Source organism: Canis lupus, chromosome 26 (genome assembly GCF_011100685.1).
Source record: "Canis lupus familiaris isolate Mischka breed German Shepherd chromosome 26, alternate assembly UU_Cfam_GSD_1.0, whole genome shotgun sequence".
Taxonomy (NCBI): Eukaryota; Metazoa; Chordata; class Mammalia; order Carnivora; family Canidae; genus Canis; species Canis lupus.
In genome coordinates this window covers 10,287,295-10,306,675 of record NC_049247.1, presented here as the reverse complement: position 1 = coordinate 10,306,675, position 19,381 = coordinate 10,287,295, and the positions used below count along the sequence as shown (strand labels likewise).

The following is a 19,381-nucleotide window of genomic DNA, read 5'->3' as shown; positions in this document are numbered from 1 at the left end:
AGGGGTGGGGGCAGCCCGGGTGGCTCAGCGGCTTAGCGCCTGCCTTCAGCCCAGGGCGTGATCCTAGAGACCCGGAATGAGTCCCACCTCGGGGTCCCTGCATGGAGCCTGCTTCTCCCTCTGCCTGTGTCTCTGTCTCTCTCTCTGTCTCTCAAGAATAAATAAATAAAATCTTTAAAAAAAAAAGAAAGGAAAAATTTGCTTTGTACTTAATGAAGCACTGTGCAAAAAAAATTTTTTTTGTTAAAGATGTTTATTTAGGGACGCCTGGGTGGCTCAGGAGTTGAGCGACTGCCTTTGGCTCAGGGCGTGATCCAGGGATCTGGGATGGAGTTTCACATTGGGCTTCCTGCAGGGAGCCTGCTTCTCCCTCTGCCTGTGTCTCTGCCTCTCTCTCTGTGTCTCTCATGAATAAATAAACATCTTTTTTTTTTTATTTTTTTTATTGGTGTTCAATTTACCAACATACAGAATAACCCCCAGGGCTTGTCACCCATCACTCCCACCCCCCGCCCTCCTTCCCTTCTACCACCCCTAGTTCGTTTCCCAGAGTTAGCAGTCTTTACATTCTGTCTCCCTTTCTGATATTTCCCACACATTTCTTCTCCCTTCCCTTATATTCCCTTTCACTATTATTTATATTCCCCAAATGAATGAGAACATATAATGTTTGTCCTTCTCCGACTGACTTACTTCACTCAGCATAATACCCTCCAGTTCCATCCACATTGAAGCAAATGGTGGGTACTTGTCGTTTCTAATGGCTGAGGAATATTCCATTGTACACATAAACCACATCTTCTTTATCCATTCATCTTTCGATGGACACCGAGGCTCCTTCCACAGTTTGGCTATTGTGGACATTGCTGCTAGAAACATCGGGGTGCAGGTGTCCCGGTGTTTCATTGCATCTGAATCTTTGGGGTAAATCCCCAACAGTGCAATTGCTGGGTCGTAGGGCAGGTCTATTTTTAACTCTTTGAGGAACCCCCACAGTTTTCCAGAGTGGCTGCACCAGTTCACATTCCCACCAACAGTGTAAGAGGGTTCCCTTTTCTCCGCATCCTCTCCAACATTTGTGGTTTCCTGCCTTGTTAATGTTCCGCATTCTCACTGGTGTGAGGTGGGATCTCATTGTGGTTTTGATTTGTATTTCCCTGATGGCAAGTGATGCAGAGCATTTACTCATGTGCATGTTGGCCATGCCTATGTCTTCCTCTGTGAGATTTCTCTTCGTGTCTTTTGCCCATTTCATGATTGGATTGTTTGTTTCTTTGGTGTAATAAATAAACATCTTTAAAAAAATAAAAAAGATGTTTATTGGGCAGCCCAGATGGCTCAGAGGTTTGTTTAGTGCCGCCTTTAGCCCAGGGCGTGATCCTGGAGACCTGGGATGGAGTCCCATGTCAGGTTCCCTGCAGAGAGCCCGCTTCTCCCTCTGCCTGTGTCTCTGCCTCTCTCTTTGTCTCTCATAAATAAATAAATGAAGTCATTTAAAAAAATAAAAAAAATTTAAAAAGATGTTTGTTTGTTTGTTTGTTTGTTTATTTGAAAGAGAAAGAGCCAGCATGCACAAGCTGGGGAAGAGACAGAGGAAGAGGGAGAAGCAGACCCCCCCCCAACCCCTCAATTATAAGGGAACCCAACATAGGGCTCAATCCCAGGACCTGAACCAAAGGCAGATACTTACCCGACTAAGCCATCTAGGCACCCCCAAGCACTGCACAAATTTAAAAGTATTTTAAATATGACAAAAAGAGGTGCTTGATAATAACATTTACTTTATAACTAATATATTGACAATATTTTGTCCAAGGAATGAACAGTAAATTTTGCAGTACCACAACAAAACACAAGAGGGGGTTCATTTATTTTATTTTTAAAGATTTTATTTATTTATTCATGAGAGACACAGAGAAAGAGAAAATGCCCCTAGCATTTTATTTATTTATTCATAAAAGACACAGAGACACAGGCAGAGAGAGACACAGGCAGAGGGAGAAGCTGGCTTCATGCATGGAGCCGGATATAGGACTTGATCCTGGGTCTCCAGGATCACACCCTGGACCAAAGGCAGGGGCCAAACCGCTGAGCCACCCAGGGATCCATGTTTTTTATTTTAATGGCAGGTCATTTAACAAATATTTTGATGCATGTACTATGTGAAAGTTTCTAAGTTGTTGGGTTTTTTTGTTTTGTTTTTTGTTTTTTGGGGTTTTTTTAGGGGCTTAAGTGAACAGCTCTGCACTTCATTCATTCCAATTCCTTTTCTTTCTTTCTTTCTTTTTCCCCAATACACTTTCTGAAGTACCTGTTTTTAGGAGGTGTTTTGCTCAGGAAGCTGAATAAATAAAGGTGCTGACATTTCCATTCTTAAAAAAGAGCAGTGCCCAAGCTTTTCCTTGGGAATCTTACAGGTCCAGACAGTGAATAATCCTACACTGGCATAAAATGCAGCCTATTAGACTCACACTCATCCTTAATTTGTATGGAAGGAAGACAGACTCGTTTAGAACCCGCATGTTTCAGCAGGTATAGCCAGTCTGTATTCACTGTAGTCTGAAGGTTTCCACTGAAATCTCTGAGGCTTTCAGAGATATCTGATCACTCTATTTGTATCTTCAGTCAACCAGAATGGGAAAAAGACTACATGATTCCCAGGGAACACAGCCACAAAGCAGGTGACTTAGATCTGAAGAAAAGGTGAAAAGCTCTCCACCAGCAACAAGCAAATGAAAGAGAATAGAAAATTCAAGCCAAAAAGGTGTCACATATGTGTTTATGTTGTCTTAAGGGCTTGGATGCAGTGTTTTGTTTATTTTGCAAAGGTAGTAAGTATTCATAATTCTAATATGAGCAAAGAACTTTTATTCATCTTCATTAGTCATCTTTCTTTTTTAACATTTTATTTATTCATTTGACAGAGAGAAAGAGAACACAAGCAGGGAGGAAGGGCAGAGGGAAAGGGAGAAGCAGGCTCCCCACCGAGCAAGAAGTCCTATGCAGGGCTCAATCCCAGGACCCTGGAATCATGGCCTGAGCCAAAGGCCTAACCTAATGAGCCACCCAGGTGCCCCTAGTCATTTCTTTAATCTTTACAGATGGATAATTAAAAGTACAATCTCTAAAATTAAATCCATGTTATGAATAAGTTATTTGACCTCTCTGAGCCCCAGAGTCCTCATAATAGAACCCTTCTTAGGCTGTAGAGAGGATTAAATGAAATAAAGCAAGGCACATAACACAGTTCTAACTACATAACATACAATATTTTTCTTATTCTCTTAGCTGCATAAACATTAGCATAATACTTGCCATATAGTAGAATCTCCAATAAGTATGATGTTGGTGGGGCAGCCCGGGTGGCTCAGCGGTTTAGAACTGCCTTAAGCCCAGGATGTGATCCTGGAGAACTGGGAGTGAGTCTGGCATCAGGCTCTCTGCATGGAGCCTGTTTCTCCCTCTGCCTGTGTCTCTGCCTCTCTCTCTCTGTCTCTCGTAAATAAATAAATAAAATCTAAAAAAGGAAAAAAAAAAAAACTATGATGTTGGTGTTGATGACAGTGGTGTCATGCAGGGGGGCAGGTGATGGTAACATGAGCTAACATTTATCTAGCATTTACCATGCATCAAATAGTTCTTTATGATTTTGTGTACAATAATTTATTTAATCTTTCCAACAACCCTGTGAGGCAGGTAATATTGTTTTTTCTTTTTTAAGATTTTATTTATTTGAGAGAGAGAGGGTACACACACATGACAAGGGGGAGGGGCAGCAGAAGAGTGAGATGCAGACTCCCACTGAGCAGGAAGCCCTACCTGGGGCTTGATCCTAGGATCCTGAGATAATGACCTGAGCCAAAGGCAGATGCTTAACCCAATGAGCCACTCAAGTGCCCTGGCAGGTAATACTGTTATCCTCATTTTAGAAATAAAGAATCTGGGGGTACCCAGGTGGCTCAGTCTGTTAAGCATCTGACTCTTGATTTCAACTCAGGTTATGACCTCCAGGTTGTGGGATAGAGCCCTGAGTGGGTCTTCCTGCTCAGTGGGGAGTCTGCTTCTCCCTCTCCCTCTGCCCCCAACTCTGCTCATGGACACGCTCTATCACTCTAAAATAAATAAGTAAATAAAAATAAAATATTTTTTTAAAATTTTTTATTTATTTATGATAGTCACAGAGAGAGAGAGAGAGAGGCAGAGACACAACACAGGCAGAGGGAGGAGCAGGCTCCATGCCGGGAGCCTGACGCAGGACTCGATCCCGGGTCTCCAGGATCGTGCCCTGGGCCAAAGGCAGGCGCCAAACCGCTGCGCCACCCAGGGATCCCTTAAAAAAAGAAATGAAGGAGCACGACACCTGAAACTAATGCAACATGTGTGTCAATTATACTTTGATAAATAAAATGAAGTAAAACAAAACTTCCAAAAGAAGTACAAAGTAGACAGAAATGCTTGTAGAAGGGATGAACAGCTGTACTCCAACATGCTTTCATGCTTCTTGCTTTTTTTCTTCCAATAATCACTTTCACCTGCCAAATTTGTTTATATTCTTCCAAATCCAACATGAAACTCAACTCTTTTTTTTTTTAATTTTATTTATTTATGATAGTCACAGAGAGAGAGAGAGAGGCAGAGACATAGGCAGAGGGAGAAGCAGGCTCCATGCACCGGGAGCCTGATGTGGGATTCGATCCCAGGTCTCCAGGATCGTGCCCTGGGCCAAAGGCAGGCGCTAAACCGCTGCGCCACCCAGGGATCCCGAAACTCAACTCTTTTGTAAAAGTTTCCTAAATCTCCCAGAATAAATATCCTATAATTATTCATTTTTTCTGTTTGTTTTTCCTTTGAATGTGTGTTCTTCGAGAATGGGAATATATTTTATTCATATTATTTTTTAATTTTTAAAAAATATTTTATTTTGAGTAATCTCTACGCTAATGTGGGGCTCGACCTCATCAATCCCAAGATCAAGAATTACATGCTCTAGCAATTGATTCAGCCAGGCACTCCTATTTTATTTATGTTAGATTCTAGCTTCTCTCTCTGCCGTTGAGCATAATCTATAGTCTGAAGAGGGGATATTGGCCCTAAGTCAACTGCGGAGAAAATGTCCATGGAAGGTCCCCAACGAGCCTTTCATAGGAATGATTTCACTTTATTTGGAGATTTGGTTTTTCATCTAAGTATCCTTTCTTATATTGAAAATGATAGTCCTTTCTAATGTCCTTAGTAAGCAAAATAAAAAAGTTGTAATTTATGTCAGCTTCCAAAAGTGTTTTGAGAATTTGATTGGTCTATAAAATGAAACATTTTCAAAGTGTTCTTCGCTTTTGCCTCTTATAAAAAGAAATAACACACACACACACAAAGAAATAACACTGTCAAAGGAGAGAAAACTACATTTCCCATAATGCCACAGATCAGGAAAGGACGTGATACTCAGCATCTCCCGTGATGCCTTATAGACCGGAAGCGGGGACCTTAGTTCTCTTTTCCATCTTGCAAGGTAAGAATGGCGGGTCCTCTCTGCAAGACTCGATTTCGGAATCCCCAATCCTTCGCCATCCGAACCAGGAGGGTTTCAAGTGGACACCTACAGGGGTCGGACATGGTCGGGGCCAACTGAGAGGCCTCCCAGACGGTTCATTTATGTCGCCTGGGTTTGCTCATGGCGCGAAGAGGGTGAGGTGAGGTGCCGGAGAGGCTCCGAAACTCCGGCTGCTTGTCACCCTCCTGGGTTGGGGATACAGGGCCCTTTTGGGGACCCGTAGCTGAGGAGTGGGGCCTCAGGGACCAGAGTGAGGGCGCGCGCTCCGGAATCCCGGGTTCGGGTACCAAAACACAGCTCTGAACTTGCCTGAGCCACGTTGGGCTTTGGGGCTGAGGCCAAATACTACTTTTCCATCTAACCACGTCCGCGACCGGAAGTCGCCTCTTGTGTTTGCGCTTTTTAGTCCGCCCTGAGTTGGGGCTGGGTGTTTGTGTGTTCTCGTCTCCTAAGCCGAGTTTCTTGAATGAGACAGCAGTCTGAAAAGCGCAAAAGCCCTGGAAACCAACGGTTTCCGGGTCCGGCCTCACTGCTTCATACCTGTGGCGACTTGTTAGATTTCTAAATCACAAACCAGCAACAGTGAACGAGTGGAATAGGGACTTTTGACCACTAATTTTTTTTTTTTAAGTTTTATTTATTCATGAGAGACACAGAAGGAGAGAGAGGCAGAGGCACCAAGGCAGGCTCCACGCAGGAAGCCTGACGTGGGACTCGATCTCGGGTCTCCAGGGTCATGCCCTGGGCCGAAGGCAGGCGTTAAACCGCTGAGCCACCCAGGGATCCCATTGACCACTAAATACTTAGCAAATGTAAGAGCTCTTCAAATGTTTACATATATGAGGGCTGTTGCGATGTGTGTGGCTTTGGAAGACCTAGATCTTACAGGGGAGAGAGGGTGAAGCCTTATCAATGTACTGTTTACATAATGTTTTGTCATGGATAATTGTTGCAATGCATTTCTCTTTAACCTATCCTGGTAGATGGCGGGCGAAAAAGCCGAGAAGCCGGATACTAAGGAGAAGAAACCTGAAGCCAAGAAGGTTAATGCTGGTGGCAAGGCAAAGAAGGGTAACCTAAAGGCTAAAACGCCAAAGAAGGGGAAGCCCCACTGCAGCCGAAACCCTGTCCTAGTCAGAGGAATTGGCAGATATTCCCGATCAGCTATGTATTCCAGAAAAGCCATGTACAAGAGGAAGTATTCGGCAGCTAAATCCAGGGTAAGGGTTGAAGGAGATGACTGAGCATGACTTACATCTTCACTTTAAAAATTTTTGTCTGCCTCTGACTTTGAAGCATTTGTGTCGTGATAGGTTGAAAAGAAAAAGAAGGAGAAGGTTCTTGCTACCGTTACAAAACCAGTTGGTGGTGACAAGAATGGTGGTACCCGAGTGGTTAAACTTCGCAAAATGGTAAGTAAGGTTTGGAAGAGACTGTAAACGGGAAGCCTAGTGGAAGCTTGAATACCAGGAGTGGTTTGTTTTTGTTTTAAGGTTTTATTTATTTATTCATGAGAGAGATAGAGAAAGGCAGAGGGAGAAGCAGGCTCCATGCAGGGAGCCCGACGCAGAGGGATCGGTACCCCAGGATCACGCCCTGGGCCAAAGGTGGTACTAAACTGCTGAGCTGAGCCACCCGGGCTTCCCCCAGGAGGGGATTTTTGTGTGGGTTTTAGAAGTTTGTGTTGGGCAGAGGATTACTTAATGGAGGATTCTGAGTTTACACCAGGCTTCTTAAACATTTGTTGTTTGATCTTAAGTAGAATTACTTTTCTGTGTTTTTATTTCCTCGCCTGTAAAGAATAAAGGTTTACTTCAGAGTGTTGCGAGAATTAAGTGGGGCATGTAGCCTAGTATGCTGCCAGGCCTGTGGAGCAGTTATATACCAGAGCACTGTTGTTTGGCTCCTCTTTACACCCACAAGCCGCAACATTTTCTCAATGTTTGTAATTTCCATTTGGGGAATATTCCCAGTTGGATTATGGTCATCACAGTTGAAAATTACTATCCCAGAGGGAAAATGGTGCTTCGATTCCTTGTCATAGTTTTTGTGGGCTGGTTTTTCTGTTAGGTACTAATGTTTGTGATAAAAGCAGGAGGTCATCGTGAGTTACTTGTCATACATGTAATAGTCCGTGTGGGGTCTTGTTTTGTTTTCCTTTGTGCATTACGTGGTAGTTGATGCACATTAATGTGAAGAATGTGAACACAATTTGAATGGAAAAACAAGCCATGCCTCCTCTGTAACTTCCAAAATGTGTGTCAGAAGTGTTTCTGGAGAAGTACAGATTAGGTTAAGTTCCGGGAGCCCAGAAAAGCTTGAGAATCACTGCTACGCCACAGTGTGTAACGATAGGACACAGAGCTTGCTGTATAATTCCAAAGTTTGGTTTAATCCCAAGCCTACAAAGGTAATTTGCTTAATGCTTTCTGTCTTTGTTCCTTTAGTTAAATGGATTCTTTCCTGTGTTTTGCCTAGGAAAGGATAAGCAGCATTGATCTTTTCTGAATTTACTGTCTACTTAGCAGTGGAAGTGAAATTGTGTAAATCATTTCAAATAGGTGAAGAGGGGTATAACCAGTGTTAAGACTGACACAACCAGCAATACTAATCTGATTAGCCTGTTTAAATAAGTTGGACCTGTGTATTCCCTGCAGCCTAGGTATTATCCTACTGAAGATGTGCCTCGCAAGCTGTTGAGCCATGGCAAAAAACCTTTCAGTCAGCATGTGAGAAAGTTGCGAGCTAGCATCACTCCTGGGACCATTTTGATCATCCTCACTGGGCGCCACAGAGGCAAGGTGAGCAGAGCTTCTCAGCTCAGGTGCTTAATCCTAATGTGTTCACGCTCTGGGTAGAGTTTCTTTATTTGCCTATGGTACCTGTAGTTTGAGGTGGGAGAGCATAACAATACCAGCAGCCCAGTCACTACTGTAATGTGGTTTAGTCCATAATATCCAATAAATTACCATTTCCCACTGTTGATAGTACTTATTACAGTTGATTCATATGCCCCTATACCCAAAAGGGTTTATATATTTACTTCCTCAGGATAATTTTGCAGGGATAGAATTACTGAGTTGTTAGGTTACCTTTTTTTAAATTTTTTATTGTTAGAAGTTAATAGCTGCTCATTATAAACTAGCACACAAAAGTATCGCTCATATCCAAGGGTCACCCCTGTTGGTTTCGTATAGTTCATTCCAGAATTGCTAAGCAGATACATATTTTGGAATTTCCTCTACCAAATTTAAAGCCTGTGATTTGATGAATTTAGAAGTCTGTTTTTAATCACAGAAATGTCTTTAATTTACAGAGGGTAGTTTTCCTGAAGCAACTGAGCAGTGGCTTGCTACTTGTGACTGGTAAGAAAATCACCAGGATATTATATTCTCAGAAACTTGATATTTTCAAATGTATTTTTGCTCCCACCTACATGGAAGTTCCAGTGTTGTGAGATTACGTACCCCATTTCATTGTCTTGCATACACCTGAATTCTAAAGAAGCAGGTATTTAAGTTTTGTGTGGCAACATACCACTAAGTAACTGCCACCTAAAGTGAGAATCGTTGGCTATTAACCCCAAGGAATGATCCTGCATAAGAGTTGTACTTGATCTGCCACTTGAAACCAAAGGACAGTTGCCAAACAGATAAAAAGTGTACTGTTCACTCTGGAGAGCAGTGCTTGGTTTAAATTTGTCAGGGACCTGTGTTTTTGGCCAACGTGTATGAGTGACAGTGCTGTTTCCCAGCTTGGACACTTAAGGTTTGAGGCGGGGGAGCTATGGACAAACGTCTTGAAAAAGTCTGAATGCTGGCAGTAGAAAGAGCAGCTTGAGATTTCTTCAGATGCTGAGAAAAAGAAAATTCATCTCATTGGATTTCTTTAAATCCAAAGTCCATTCTTAAATCTTTGCTTTCTCTTTCCCTCAGTATGTTGATTTTTTTTTTCTCCCCTAGGACCTCTGGCCCTCAACCGAGTTCCTCTGCGTAGAACACACCAGAAATTTGTCATTGCCACTTCCACCAAAATTGATATAAGCAGTGTGAAAATCCCCAAACATCTCACTGATGCTTATTTCAAGAAGAAGAAGCTGCGTAAACCCAGACACCAGGAAGGGGAGATTTTTGACACAGAGAAGGAGGTAAGCTGCTCTTTCTGTCTTCGCCTGTGATAGTTCCAGCTTCCCTGGGTGGGAGTGAAAACAAAGTTAAGAATTGACAAAGAGAAGTAAATAAAGAATATCTGGGGAATAATCTTGTTCAAGGTGGTGCTGCATTCAGTGGTTTGTGGTGGTGGTTTTTTTTTTTTTTTTTTTTTTAAGATTTTGTTTACTCATGAGGCAGGCAGAGACCTAGGCAGAGGGATAAGCAGACTCCCTGTGGGGAGCCTGACGTGAGACTCAATCCTGGAACCCAGGATCACATCCTGAGCTAAAGGCAGATGCTCAACCACTGAGCCACCCAGGTTCCTCAACACTCAGTGATTTTTTTTTTTTTTTAGATTTTTATTTATTCATGAGGGGGGTAGGCAGAGGGAGAAGCAGGCTCCATGCAGGGAGCCTGACCTGGGATTCGATCCCCAGTCTCCAGAATCATGCCCTGGGCTGAAGGTGGCACTACACCACTGAGCCACCAGGGCTGCCGCATTCATTGATTCTTAATGGGAATTGAGAACTCAGCTTTTGAGAGTTTAGTAGAGCTCTGTGAATTAACTGCTGCTGTTCTTTTAGGAGTTGACCCTTATTTATCCTTTTTTGGGGGGTGGAGGAGGGGGTGCAGAGAGAGAGAATCTCAGGCAGGCTCTATGCCCAGTGCAGAGCCTCACACAGGGCTTAATCTGAACAACCCTGGTGGGATCATAACCTGGGATGAAATCAAGAGTCACATGCTTTACTGACTGACTGACCCAGGTGCCCCCACCCTTGCTGATCTTTGTTGTGTATTGAAGTGGAGAAAAGAAAGAGAGCTACTATTTTTATTATATTAAAAACAAGATTATACTTCACAGCCTTCTAAGGAAAAGATGGTCAAAGTTGCTTTCTAAATCTCCCTGGGATTGAGTACTTGTGAGATAGGATTCCTGGGTTAGCTAGAGTCTGGTACTTGTGCCCTACTTTTAAATTCTTTTCTTTCTTTTTTTCTTCCACCTAGAAATACGAGATTACAGAGCAGCGCAAGGTTGATCAGAAAGCTGTGGACTCGCAAATTCTGCCAAAAATCAAAGCTGTTCCTCAGCTTCAGGGCTACCTCCGCTCTGTGTTTTCTCTCACAAATGGAGTTTACCCTCACAAATTGGTGTTCTAAATTTCTTACAAAGAACCTAATTAAACAACTGATCCATTTCTTTTGTGTCTTTTTTTATTTTTACCTGCCTGGAAGTGTGGTTTGACTCGGCCAGCTTGTGGGATCTTAGCCTCTGCTAAGAGGAGTGGGAGCTGAATGGGTGGTACCAGCTGTAGTGGAACCTTCTCTTTGTTGGCTCTGGACTAGCATTTAGCTCCCTTAGTCTCTGGCTTGTCACCCAGCACCACCCTGCATTTTTTCCCAGGTCATTGTTGAACCAGATAATACTGGACTATGAGGACAGGAAACCGCCCTGCTCTTTAGGCCACAGACTTCCATTTCTCCCCCATTGGCCCAACTCTAAGTCCTTCCCCCATAATCATTGCCATTAGTCTTGTGTATCTAGTTTTTTTGAAGTGTACACAGCAAATGAGTATGATTCACCATTTTTTTTTTTTGACCCTAAAACCTTGTATACTGTATATACTGTTACACAGATAACAATGTGTTCTGGTCCTTCCATGAAGTCCATCTTCATTGATGTATAGGCTAGTGTGCCATTATATGGTATTTGGGTTTACATGATTTGTAAGTATATACAAAGTAGTAAATAAGCTCAAGTGTGCACACAGATGAGTATCAGGTAAGAATTATTTTTGGCTGAGTATGTTTCTGCAATTTAATTTTAGTAGATTGTGCCAAACTGCCTTCTGTGGGGTTTGAGCCAGTTTATGCTCTTGTACAAGAGTCGTTTCTCTAAAGCTCCCTTAAACATTGGGTTACCAAATTTGCAAATTTGAAAAAAAAATCTGCAAATTTGGGTTATTGGCAGTAGATAAATGAAAGATGGCCCCTGTGGACTTTTTGAAGCTGCTTTTATTGGCAATTCACATTAGGCGAGATTCATAATTAAGAGTGTAGTTCTGTGACATCTGTGTGATTTAGTTTTTTTTTTTTTTTTTTTTTTTTTTTTTTTTAAGATTTTATTTATTTATTCATGAGAGGCAGAGAAACAGGCAGAGGGAGAAGCAGGCTCCATACAGGGAGCCTGACCTGGGACTTGATCCAGGGTCCCCAGGATCACGCCTCGGGCCAAAGGCGACGCTAAACCACTGAGCCACCTGGGCTGCCCTGTGTGATTTAAATGTTATCCCCACCTTAAAAGTTTCTTCAGGCTTATGGAATCAGCTCCCACTCCTGGCAATTCCTGATTAAATTTCTGTTTATGGTTTTGCTTTTTCTGAACGTTCTAGACAGTATGCTACTGAGCATAATATTACTGGATGTGCTCAAATTCACAGTTCTTGTCAGTTGTTGGTCCATTAAGTCCTTGTATCACTATTCTAAAATTCACACATTGAAAGACATTTGGGTTGTTCGCAATTACTGGAGGTGATGAATAAAGCCACTATCAACATTCGTGCAGGTTTTTGTGTGCGTGTGTTTTCATTTCTGTTGGGTAAAAAAATGTAAGCTTGCTGGATTGTATGGTGAAAGCATAAACTTGCCAGACTTTTCCATTTTGCATCCAACTCATAATGTGTGACCGTTACAGTTATTTCACTTTTTTTCTCTGCACTTGGTATTTTTTATTTTTCTTAACTGGGATATAATTGACAGGTGTCAGTTGGTGTACAATTCAGGGGTACAGTAATGACTTCTGTTAAGTCTAGTTCATGCCCATCACCATGTGTGCTTAGGAACTCATGAGAACTAACAAAATCTAGCAACTTTCAAATCTATGATACAGTATAAACAGCCCCCATCCTCATCCCCATGAGCCACTAGGTACATTATAGCATGTGCTCTGATAAACTTTTGAAACCAAACTTACTTCTGGCTATGGTCCCTCCTTAGTGGCTCTTTATCACTCAGGTTCAGTTCCAAAATCATCTTGGCCACAAGGCCCTGTGGCCGTTTCTTCAGCCTACTCTTCCTCTTTGCTCTTTCAGACACCAGTTAGGTAGTAGATACTCCAGGTTACCCCACTTCTGTCTGACCTGGCTGCCCTACAACCCTCTCAGGTTCAGTAATTTACTGTGATGACTGAACAGAACTCAAAACACCTTACTGTATTTATCACTAAAAATGATGCAACCCAGAACAGCCAAATGGGAGGGATCTATTGCACAAGGTAAGGGTAGTGGGGGAAGCAGGGATTTTGCATATCCTCTACAGGCACAGTCCTGTCCCAGTGTCTCCATGTGTTCAGCAACCCAGAAGACCCATCAAACCTTGTTGCTCAAGGGTTTTGTTTTCCAAGAGTTTTTACAGAGCTTAATCTCCAGCTTCTCCACTCCAATCCAAGGCCCACCATCCCACTTTGCCTTAAGTCTGGGGAGGGCTGAAAGTTCCAACTCTATAAAATCAGTTGGACACTGGTGACCAGCCCCATCTTGAGCCTGGGATCCTAGCCTAAGTCACTTCATTAGCATAAATTCAGTTATGTTCTAAAGGAGCTTCTTAGCAAAAAATACCCCTATCACTTAGGTAGTTCCATGGGTTTTAGGAGCTCTGTGCCAGGAACCAGGGACAAAGACCGAATATATTTTTATGTTCTAGCACATTCCCCATCTCAAGATCTTTTTTTTTTTTTTTTTTTAAGATTTTTATTTATTCATGGGGGGTGAGGGGCGCAGAGGGAGAAGCAGGCTCCATGCAGGGAGCCTGACCTGGGATTTGATTCCGGGTCTCCAGGATCACACCCAGGGCTGCAGGCGGCGCTAAACCGCTAAGCCACCTGGGCTGCCCCCATCTCAAGATCTTTAGCTTAATCACACCAAGTCCCTTTTGCCATATGAAGTAACATGTACAGGGGGCTGGAGATTAGGGCATGGACATAATTTGGGGCCATTATTCAGCCTGTGGCACCTCCCAAGCTGTAGTGACCAGAGTCTAGAGCCTGATTCCCAACTTTAGAGGCTCTAATAAGTGTTAAACACAACTTAGTGCTATTTTACCATGTGCAGTTAACAACAACAAAAAAGGCTGTCAAAGTACAAAATAATGTGAGGAAAGGCAACAATGTTCTGAATTTCCCTATAATAGAAGCATAAAATTGGGATTTCTTTGGGGAAAACGTGGGATATTCCATTCAAAAGATATGCATCAAGTGCAAGTCAATTGGAAACAGTGTAGAGGTTAATGTTAGAGCTTTTTTTTTCTTTAAGATTTTATTTATTCATGAGAGACACAGAAAGAGAGAGGCAGAGACACAGGCAGAGGGAGAAGGGAGGCTCCATGCAAGGAGCCTGATGTGGGACTCAATCCTGGCACTCCAGGATCATGTCCTGGGCTAAAAGCAGGCGCTCAACACTGAGCCACCCAAGGATCCCCTATTTTAGAGCTTTGAGAATTGAAAGGACTTGGATTTGAAATCCTGGCTTTGCTTATTCATTTAACTTTCAGGTAATCAATATAATAACAGGAAAGGCTATGATCCTGAGTATGTGCTAAGCAGTTAAAGCGTAAAATTTTTTTCTGTATAATTGTTTTGTTGTGATAAAACATAACAAAATGTACTGTTTTAAACATTTTTAATTGTGCAATTCCTGTTGTGGAACCATTACCACCATTCATTTCCCCAACTTTTTTGTCATTCCAACCTGAAACCCTGTACCCATTAATCACTGACTTCCCATTTTGTGTCTGGCTTATTTCACTTTGCATGATGTCTTCAAGGTTCATCCATGCTATAGCATGGGTCAGTACTTCATTCCTTCTTATGGCTGAATCATATTACATTGGGCAGGTATATTACATTGTGTTAACTGATTCACCCATGGACGCACATTCAGTTTGTTTCTCCCTTTTGGCAACTATAAATAAAGTTACCACAAACATTGATATACAGATATTTATTCAAGTCCCTGCTTTCAATATGTTTAGTATATATTAGAAGTGGAATTACTTGGGGGCAGCTGGCTAGCTGTCTGCAGAGCATGCAACTCTTGATCTCTGGGTTCTGAGTTCAAGCCTCACATTGGGTATAGAGATTATTTAATATTTTTTTAAAGAGTATGTTAAAAAAAGTGGAATTGCTTAATTATATGGTAGTTATATATTTAGTTTCTTGAAGAACCACCATACTTCTTTCTACATTAAGATATATACTTTTAACTCTCTTTAATACTACCACCATAGGAGAAGGTTCTTGTATTTTCATTATCATTCCCATTTTACAGATGGAAAGACTAAGGCACAAAGAGATTAAGTAACTCCCCCAAATGGGATTGGAATCTGGATTGTCTGGCCCTTGGATCCATGTTCTTAACCATGTCCTCTGTCACCTCTCAAGTTATTAAACAGAGCTTTGGTTCAATTAATCTCCCTACCTATAGACTTCCCTACAAAGGATGACCTGGTATAAATGCATTTAGTGATTCTTCAACTCTGTATTAAGTACTGACTATGTGGTAAGCATTGTACTAGACATAATGTATCTTACAGTCTAGCAAGGGAGACAGGCACCTACCTTTTTATTACTAATTATTCACTTGTAGTTAAGGACTACCAAAAGAGTCAGCCTTGTGATGTTTGTGGGGCCAGGGGCATTCTGTGTGAGGTAGCTGAGACCTGAAGGATAAATAGGAGTTTGCCAAGCTACACAGGTAGGGGAGTGCTTCTGGGCTGGCTAACAGCAAGTGTAAAGGCCAAGAGGTAGGAACAATCACACAGTTGGTAAAGAAATTGAAAGAAGCCAGGGTGACTTTCTTGGATCACCACGATACTGGTCCGCGATGAGGTGAAGAAGCAGCTGAGGGGTCGGAGCATAGAGAGTATGTAGCACATGCAGATCGTAAAACCACATTGTGGATGAATGTGTGAAGTTGTTTGTACAGCATCTTCAGATTCCCTAAGCACTAAAAGCCTTCACTAAGCAACTACTTTATTTTAAGCACCGTGCCAGGCATTAGGGATTTAAGAGATTAACCATAAAAACAAAACCAAAACCCTCAGTATTGTCGGTGGCTGACAATAAAAAGCAAGTATTTCACCCATCCCGGGTCTGTGGGTAGGCTGTGAATTGGCTTTAAGTCAGAGTAGGGATCTGTGGGGCTCCGCTCCAGGCTGTGGGCTGGTGGCTCAGGTCTGCCACACGTCTCATTTGGGGAACCCACAACTCCCAAAGCACGTACGTGCTTCTCTAGACAGATGCCAAACTGCAGAGATTTAACCTACGCTCGCATCACAGCTGCTAAAACTCCATTGGCCAAAGAATGTCACGTGCCCAAGCCCATCCTTAATGGGGCGGGGAAATCTGCTTCACCGGCTCCGGTGGGAAGTCTAGGGAAGTCCTTTTGTTGGTAACAAAGTACCACTAACTGGGCTGTTGGTAACAAAAGACCTCTGAGTGGTTTGAAACAACAGAAATCCAATCCCACAGTTCAGGAGGCTAGAAGTCCAAATTCAGTGTGTCAGCAGGGTTGATTCCTTCTGGAGGAATTCTTCCTAAGGGAAGAATCTTTGCATGTCTCACTCCTGAATTACGGCGGTTGGGACGCTTGGGTGGCTCAGCGGTTGACTGTCTGCCTTCGGCTCAGGGCGTGATCCCAGGGTCTGGGGATTCGGTCCTGCATAGGGTTCCCTGCGTGGAGCCTTCTTCTCCCTCTGCCTCTGTCTCTGCCTCTCTCTGCCTCTCATTAATGAATGAATGAATGAATGAATCAATCAATCAATCAATAAATGAATTCTGGCGTTTGCTGGTAATCCTTGGTGTTCCTTGGCTTGTGGATGCATCACTCCAATCTGCCTCTGTTGTCACATGGTCTTTTTCCATCTTTATTTTTCCTGTGTATCTGTTTCCAAATGTCCCCCTCCCCGCCCCCCCTTTTAAAAAATAATTTTCTTTATATAAGCCTTGAGCTTTTCTTGTTATTATTTTTATTTTTTTATGATAGTCACACAGAGAGAGAGAGAGAGGCAGAGACACAGGCAGAGGGAGAAGCAGGCTCCATGCAGGGAGCCCGATGTGGGACTCGATCCTGGGTCTCCAGGATCACACCCCAGGCTGCAGGCGGCGCCAAACCGCTGCGCCACGGGGGCTGCCCGCCCTTTTTTTAAAAAAAGATTTTATGTATTTATTCATAAGAGGCACACAGAGAGAAGCAGAGACATAGGCAGAGGGAGAAGCAGGCTCCCTGTGGGAGCCGGATACAGGACTTGATCCCAGGACCCCAGGATCACAATCTGAGCCAAAGGCAGATGCTCAACCACTGAGCCACACAGGTGCCCCCCCCCCCCCCCCCCCCCCCCCCCCCCCCCCGCCAATGTCCCTCTTCTTATAAGGATACCAGTCCGGATTAGGGCACCCCCCCTCCCTGACCCTGCTCAATCTAGTATAACATCATTTTGACTTGATTACATCTGCAAAGGCCCTTTTTTCAGATAAGGTCACATTCACAAGTTCTGAATGGACATGAATTTGGGGAGAACACTAACCCAGTGCAGTCACATCACAAAGGGAATGGCTGTATAATTTTAATAAAGGGATAAAGGGAAGAATTGAGAAGACCCTTTAATCTCTTTTCTTTTTTAAGGATTTTATTTATTCACGAGAGAAACAGAGAGAGAAGCAGGCTCCATGCAGAGAGCCCAAGTGGGAGTTGATCCCAGGTCTCCAGGATCACACCCTTCGCTGAAGGTGGTGCTAAACCGCTGAGCCATCCAGGCTGCCCCAAGAGAGGACCCTTTTCAATCTACCACAGAAGTACAGCAAAAGCCCAGAGAAGGGAATGATGATTACTAGTCTTCAGTGGTAGGAAGGGGATGAAGACTGTAAGAAGTGACACTTTAACCCAACAGGAACCTGATCCTGAGAATTTTGTGGGGCACCAAAGTCAAGGAAGATAAGGATGTTTGAGCCAGAGAGGAACTTGAGAAGCATATTTTCATTTTTGAAAGATTCTATATGGACACAGGTATGTTTTTTTAGGATTTTATTTATTAATGAGAGACACACACACACAGAGAGAGAGAGAGAGAGAGAGAGAGAGAGAGGCAGAGACATAGGCAGAGGGAAAAGTAGGCTCCATGCAGGGAGCCCAGGACTTGATCTCAGGACCGCAGGATCATGCCCTGAGTCAAAGGTAGGCGCTCAACTGCTGAGCCACCCAGGTGTCCCCAGATACAGGTTTAAAGGGGACACAAGGGAAAACTAAAATATCTTAGTAAATGAACAGTTGCAGGAATCTGATCAACTTATTGGTTTCTAACTCATTAGAACCTTCAATGCAAATTTTTATGGAAAACAAAATTGCTGACATAAAAATAAGTAACTTCCAGGACAGAGCCTTAAATAGCACTAAAATTATGGGGAATAAAACCCCACAAGTGCGACCCTGGAATCCTAATGTTGCTTCAGACTGAACTACTTCATGACAAGAATATTAAAGAGAAAATATTCACCCTTATGCTCATCTCACAAAAATTTCAGATTACTAGGTGCATATATCTGTAGTTCTAGAAGTATATGTACATTTCTGTGTTCTGATTTGCTTCATAGAATATTATTTCATAAGTCTTTTACATTGTTATCAAAACTTCAAAATTATCAAAACTTTTCAATGGCTGCATACTATTTTTTTAAGTTTGTATTAATTTATTTGAGAGGCAGAGAGAGCATGAGCAGGGGGAGGAGCAGAGGGAGAGGGAGAAGCAGACTCCCCACTGAGCAGGGAGCCCAATGTGGGGCTTGATCCCAGGACCTCAGGTCATGACCTGAGCCAAAGGCAGACACTTAACTGACTGAACTACCCTGACACCCCTTGTTCTATTTTTAAAAAATATTTATTTATTTTAGAGAGAAAAAGGAGTGAAGGGATCAGGGGACAGAGGGAAAGAATCTTTAAGTACACTCCCCACTGATCATGGAGCCTGGTCTCTGGGCTCTATCTCATAACCCTGAGATCATGACCTGGGCCTAAACCAAGAGTTTGACACTCAATTGACTGAGCCACCCAGGCACCCCCTATTTTATTTCAAACGTACATTATTATCTCTTACCTCTTGGATTTTGCACATGCTATTCTGAAGGCCTGGAACACTCCTTTTTTAAAAAATATTTTTTTCTTTATTTATTTATGATAGTCACACACACACACACACACAGAGGCAGAGACACAGGCAGAGGGAGAAGAAGGCTCCATGCACTGGGAGCCCGATGTGGGATTCAATCCCAGGTCTCCAGGATCATGCCCTGGGCCAAAGGCAGGCGCCAAACCACTGCGCCACCCAGGGATCCCAGAACACTCCTTTCTAATACTTCTCCCTAACTTCAGTCATTGCTTCGGATCAGTTTCTGAGCCTCCACATTAAAGACATTTGGGGCTGGATAATTCTTCGTGTGTGTGTGTGTGTGTGTGTGTGTGTGAGAGAGAGAGAGAGAGAGATGTTCTGTACATTGCAGAATGTTTAGCAGCATCTCTGGCCTCTATTCACTAGATGTCCATAGCATTCAATCCCATCCATGATGATAAAGGTCATTTGCAGACACTGCCAAATGTCACCTGGTAGACAAAATCATCCTCAGTTGAGAATGACT

The 19,381-nt window shown here is 42.9% G+C and overlaps 1 protein-coding gene across 4 annotated transcripts; it reads left to right on the top strand.

Moving 5' to 3' along the window:
• The first annotated feature begins 5,485 nt into the window (after nt 1-5,485).
• Nucleotides 5,486-10,900, top strand: RPL6 (ribosomal protein L6). Of its 4 annotated transcripts, none has more exons than XM_038575145.1 (7): nt 5,486-5,509; nt 6,535-6,771; nt 6,865-6,963; nt 8,209-8,352; nt 8,868-8,916; nt 9,514-9,698; nt 10,708-10,900. In XM_038575145.1, exons 2-7 carry the CDS (start codon nt 6,535-6,537, stop codon nt 10,858-10,860), a joined length of 867 nt encoding a protein of 288 aa, XP_038431073.1. In that variant the 5' UTR covers nt 5,486-5,509; the 3' UTR covers nt 10,861-10,900. The 4 variants fall into 4 exon arrangements, with proteins under 4 accessions (XP_038431073.1, XP_038431072.1, XP_038431071.1 ...); XM_038575144.1 differs by having other exon boundaries at nt 5,495-5,690; XM_038575143.1 differs by having other exon boundaries at nt 5,497-5,685.
• The last annotated feature ends 8,481 nt before the right edge of the window (nt 10,901-19,381 follow it).

Excerpts from the sequence above, each read along its gene's own strand:
- RPL6 (XM_038575143.1), top strand. The coding sequence starts at position 5,653 with ATGTCGCCTGGGTTTGCTCATGGCGCGAAGAGG. Across the intron at positions 6,964-8,208 it reads TGGTTAAACTTCGCAAAATG|CCTAGGTATTATCCTACTGA; the intron begins GTAAGTAAGGTT and ends TATTCCCTGCAG. Across the intron at positions 9,699-10,707 it reads TTTTTGACACAGAGAAGGAG|AAATACGAGATTACAGAGCA; the intron begins GTAAGCTGCTCT and ends TCTTCCACCTAG.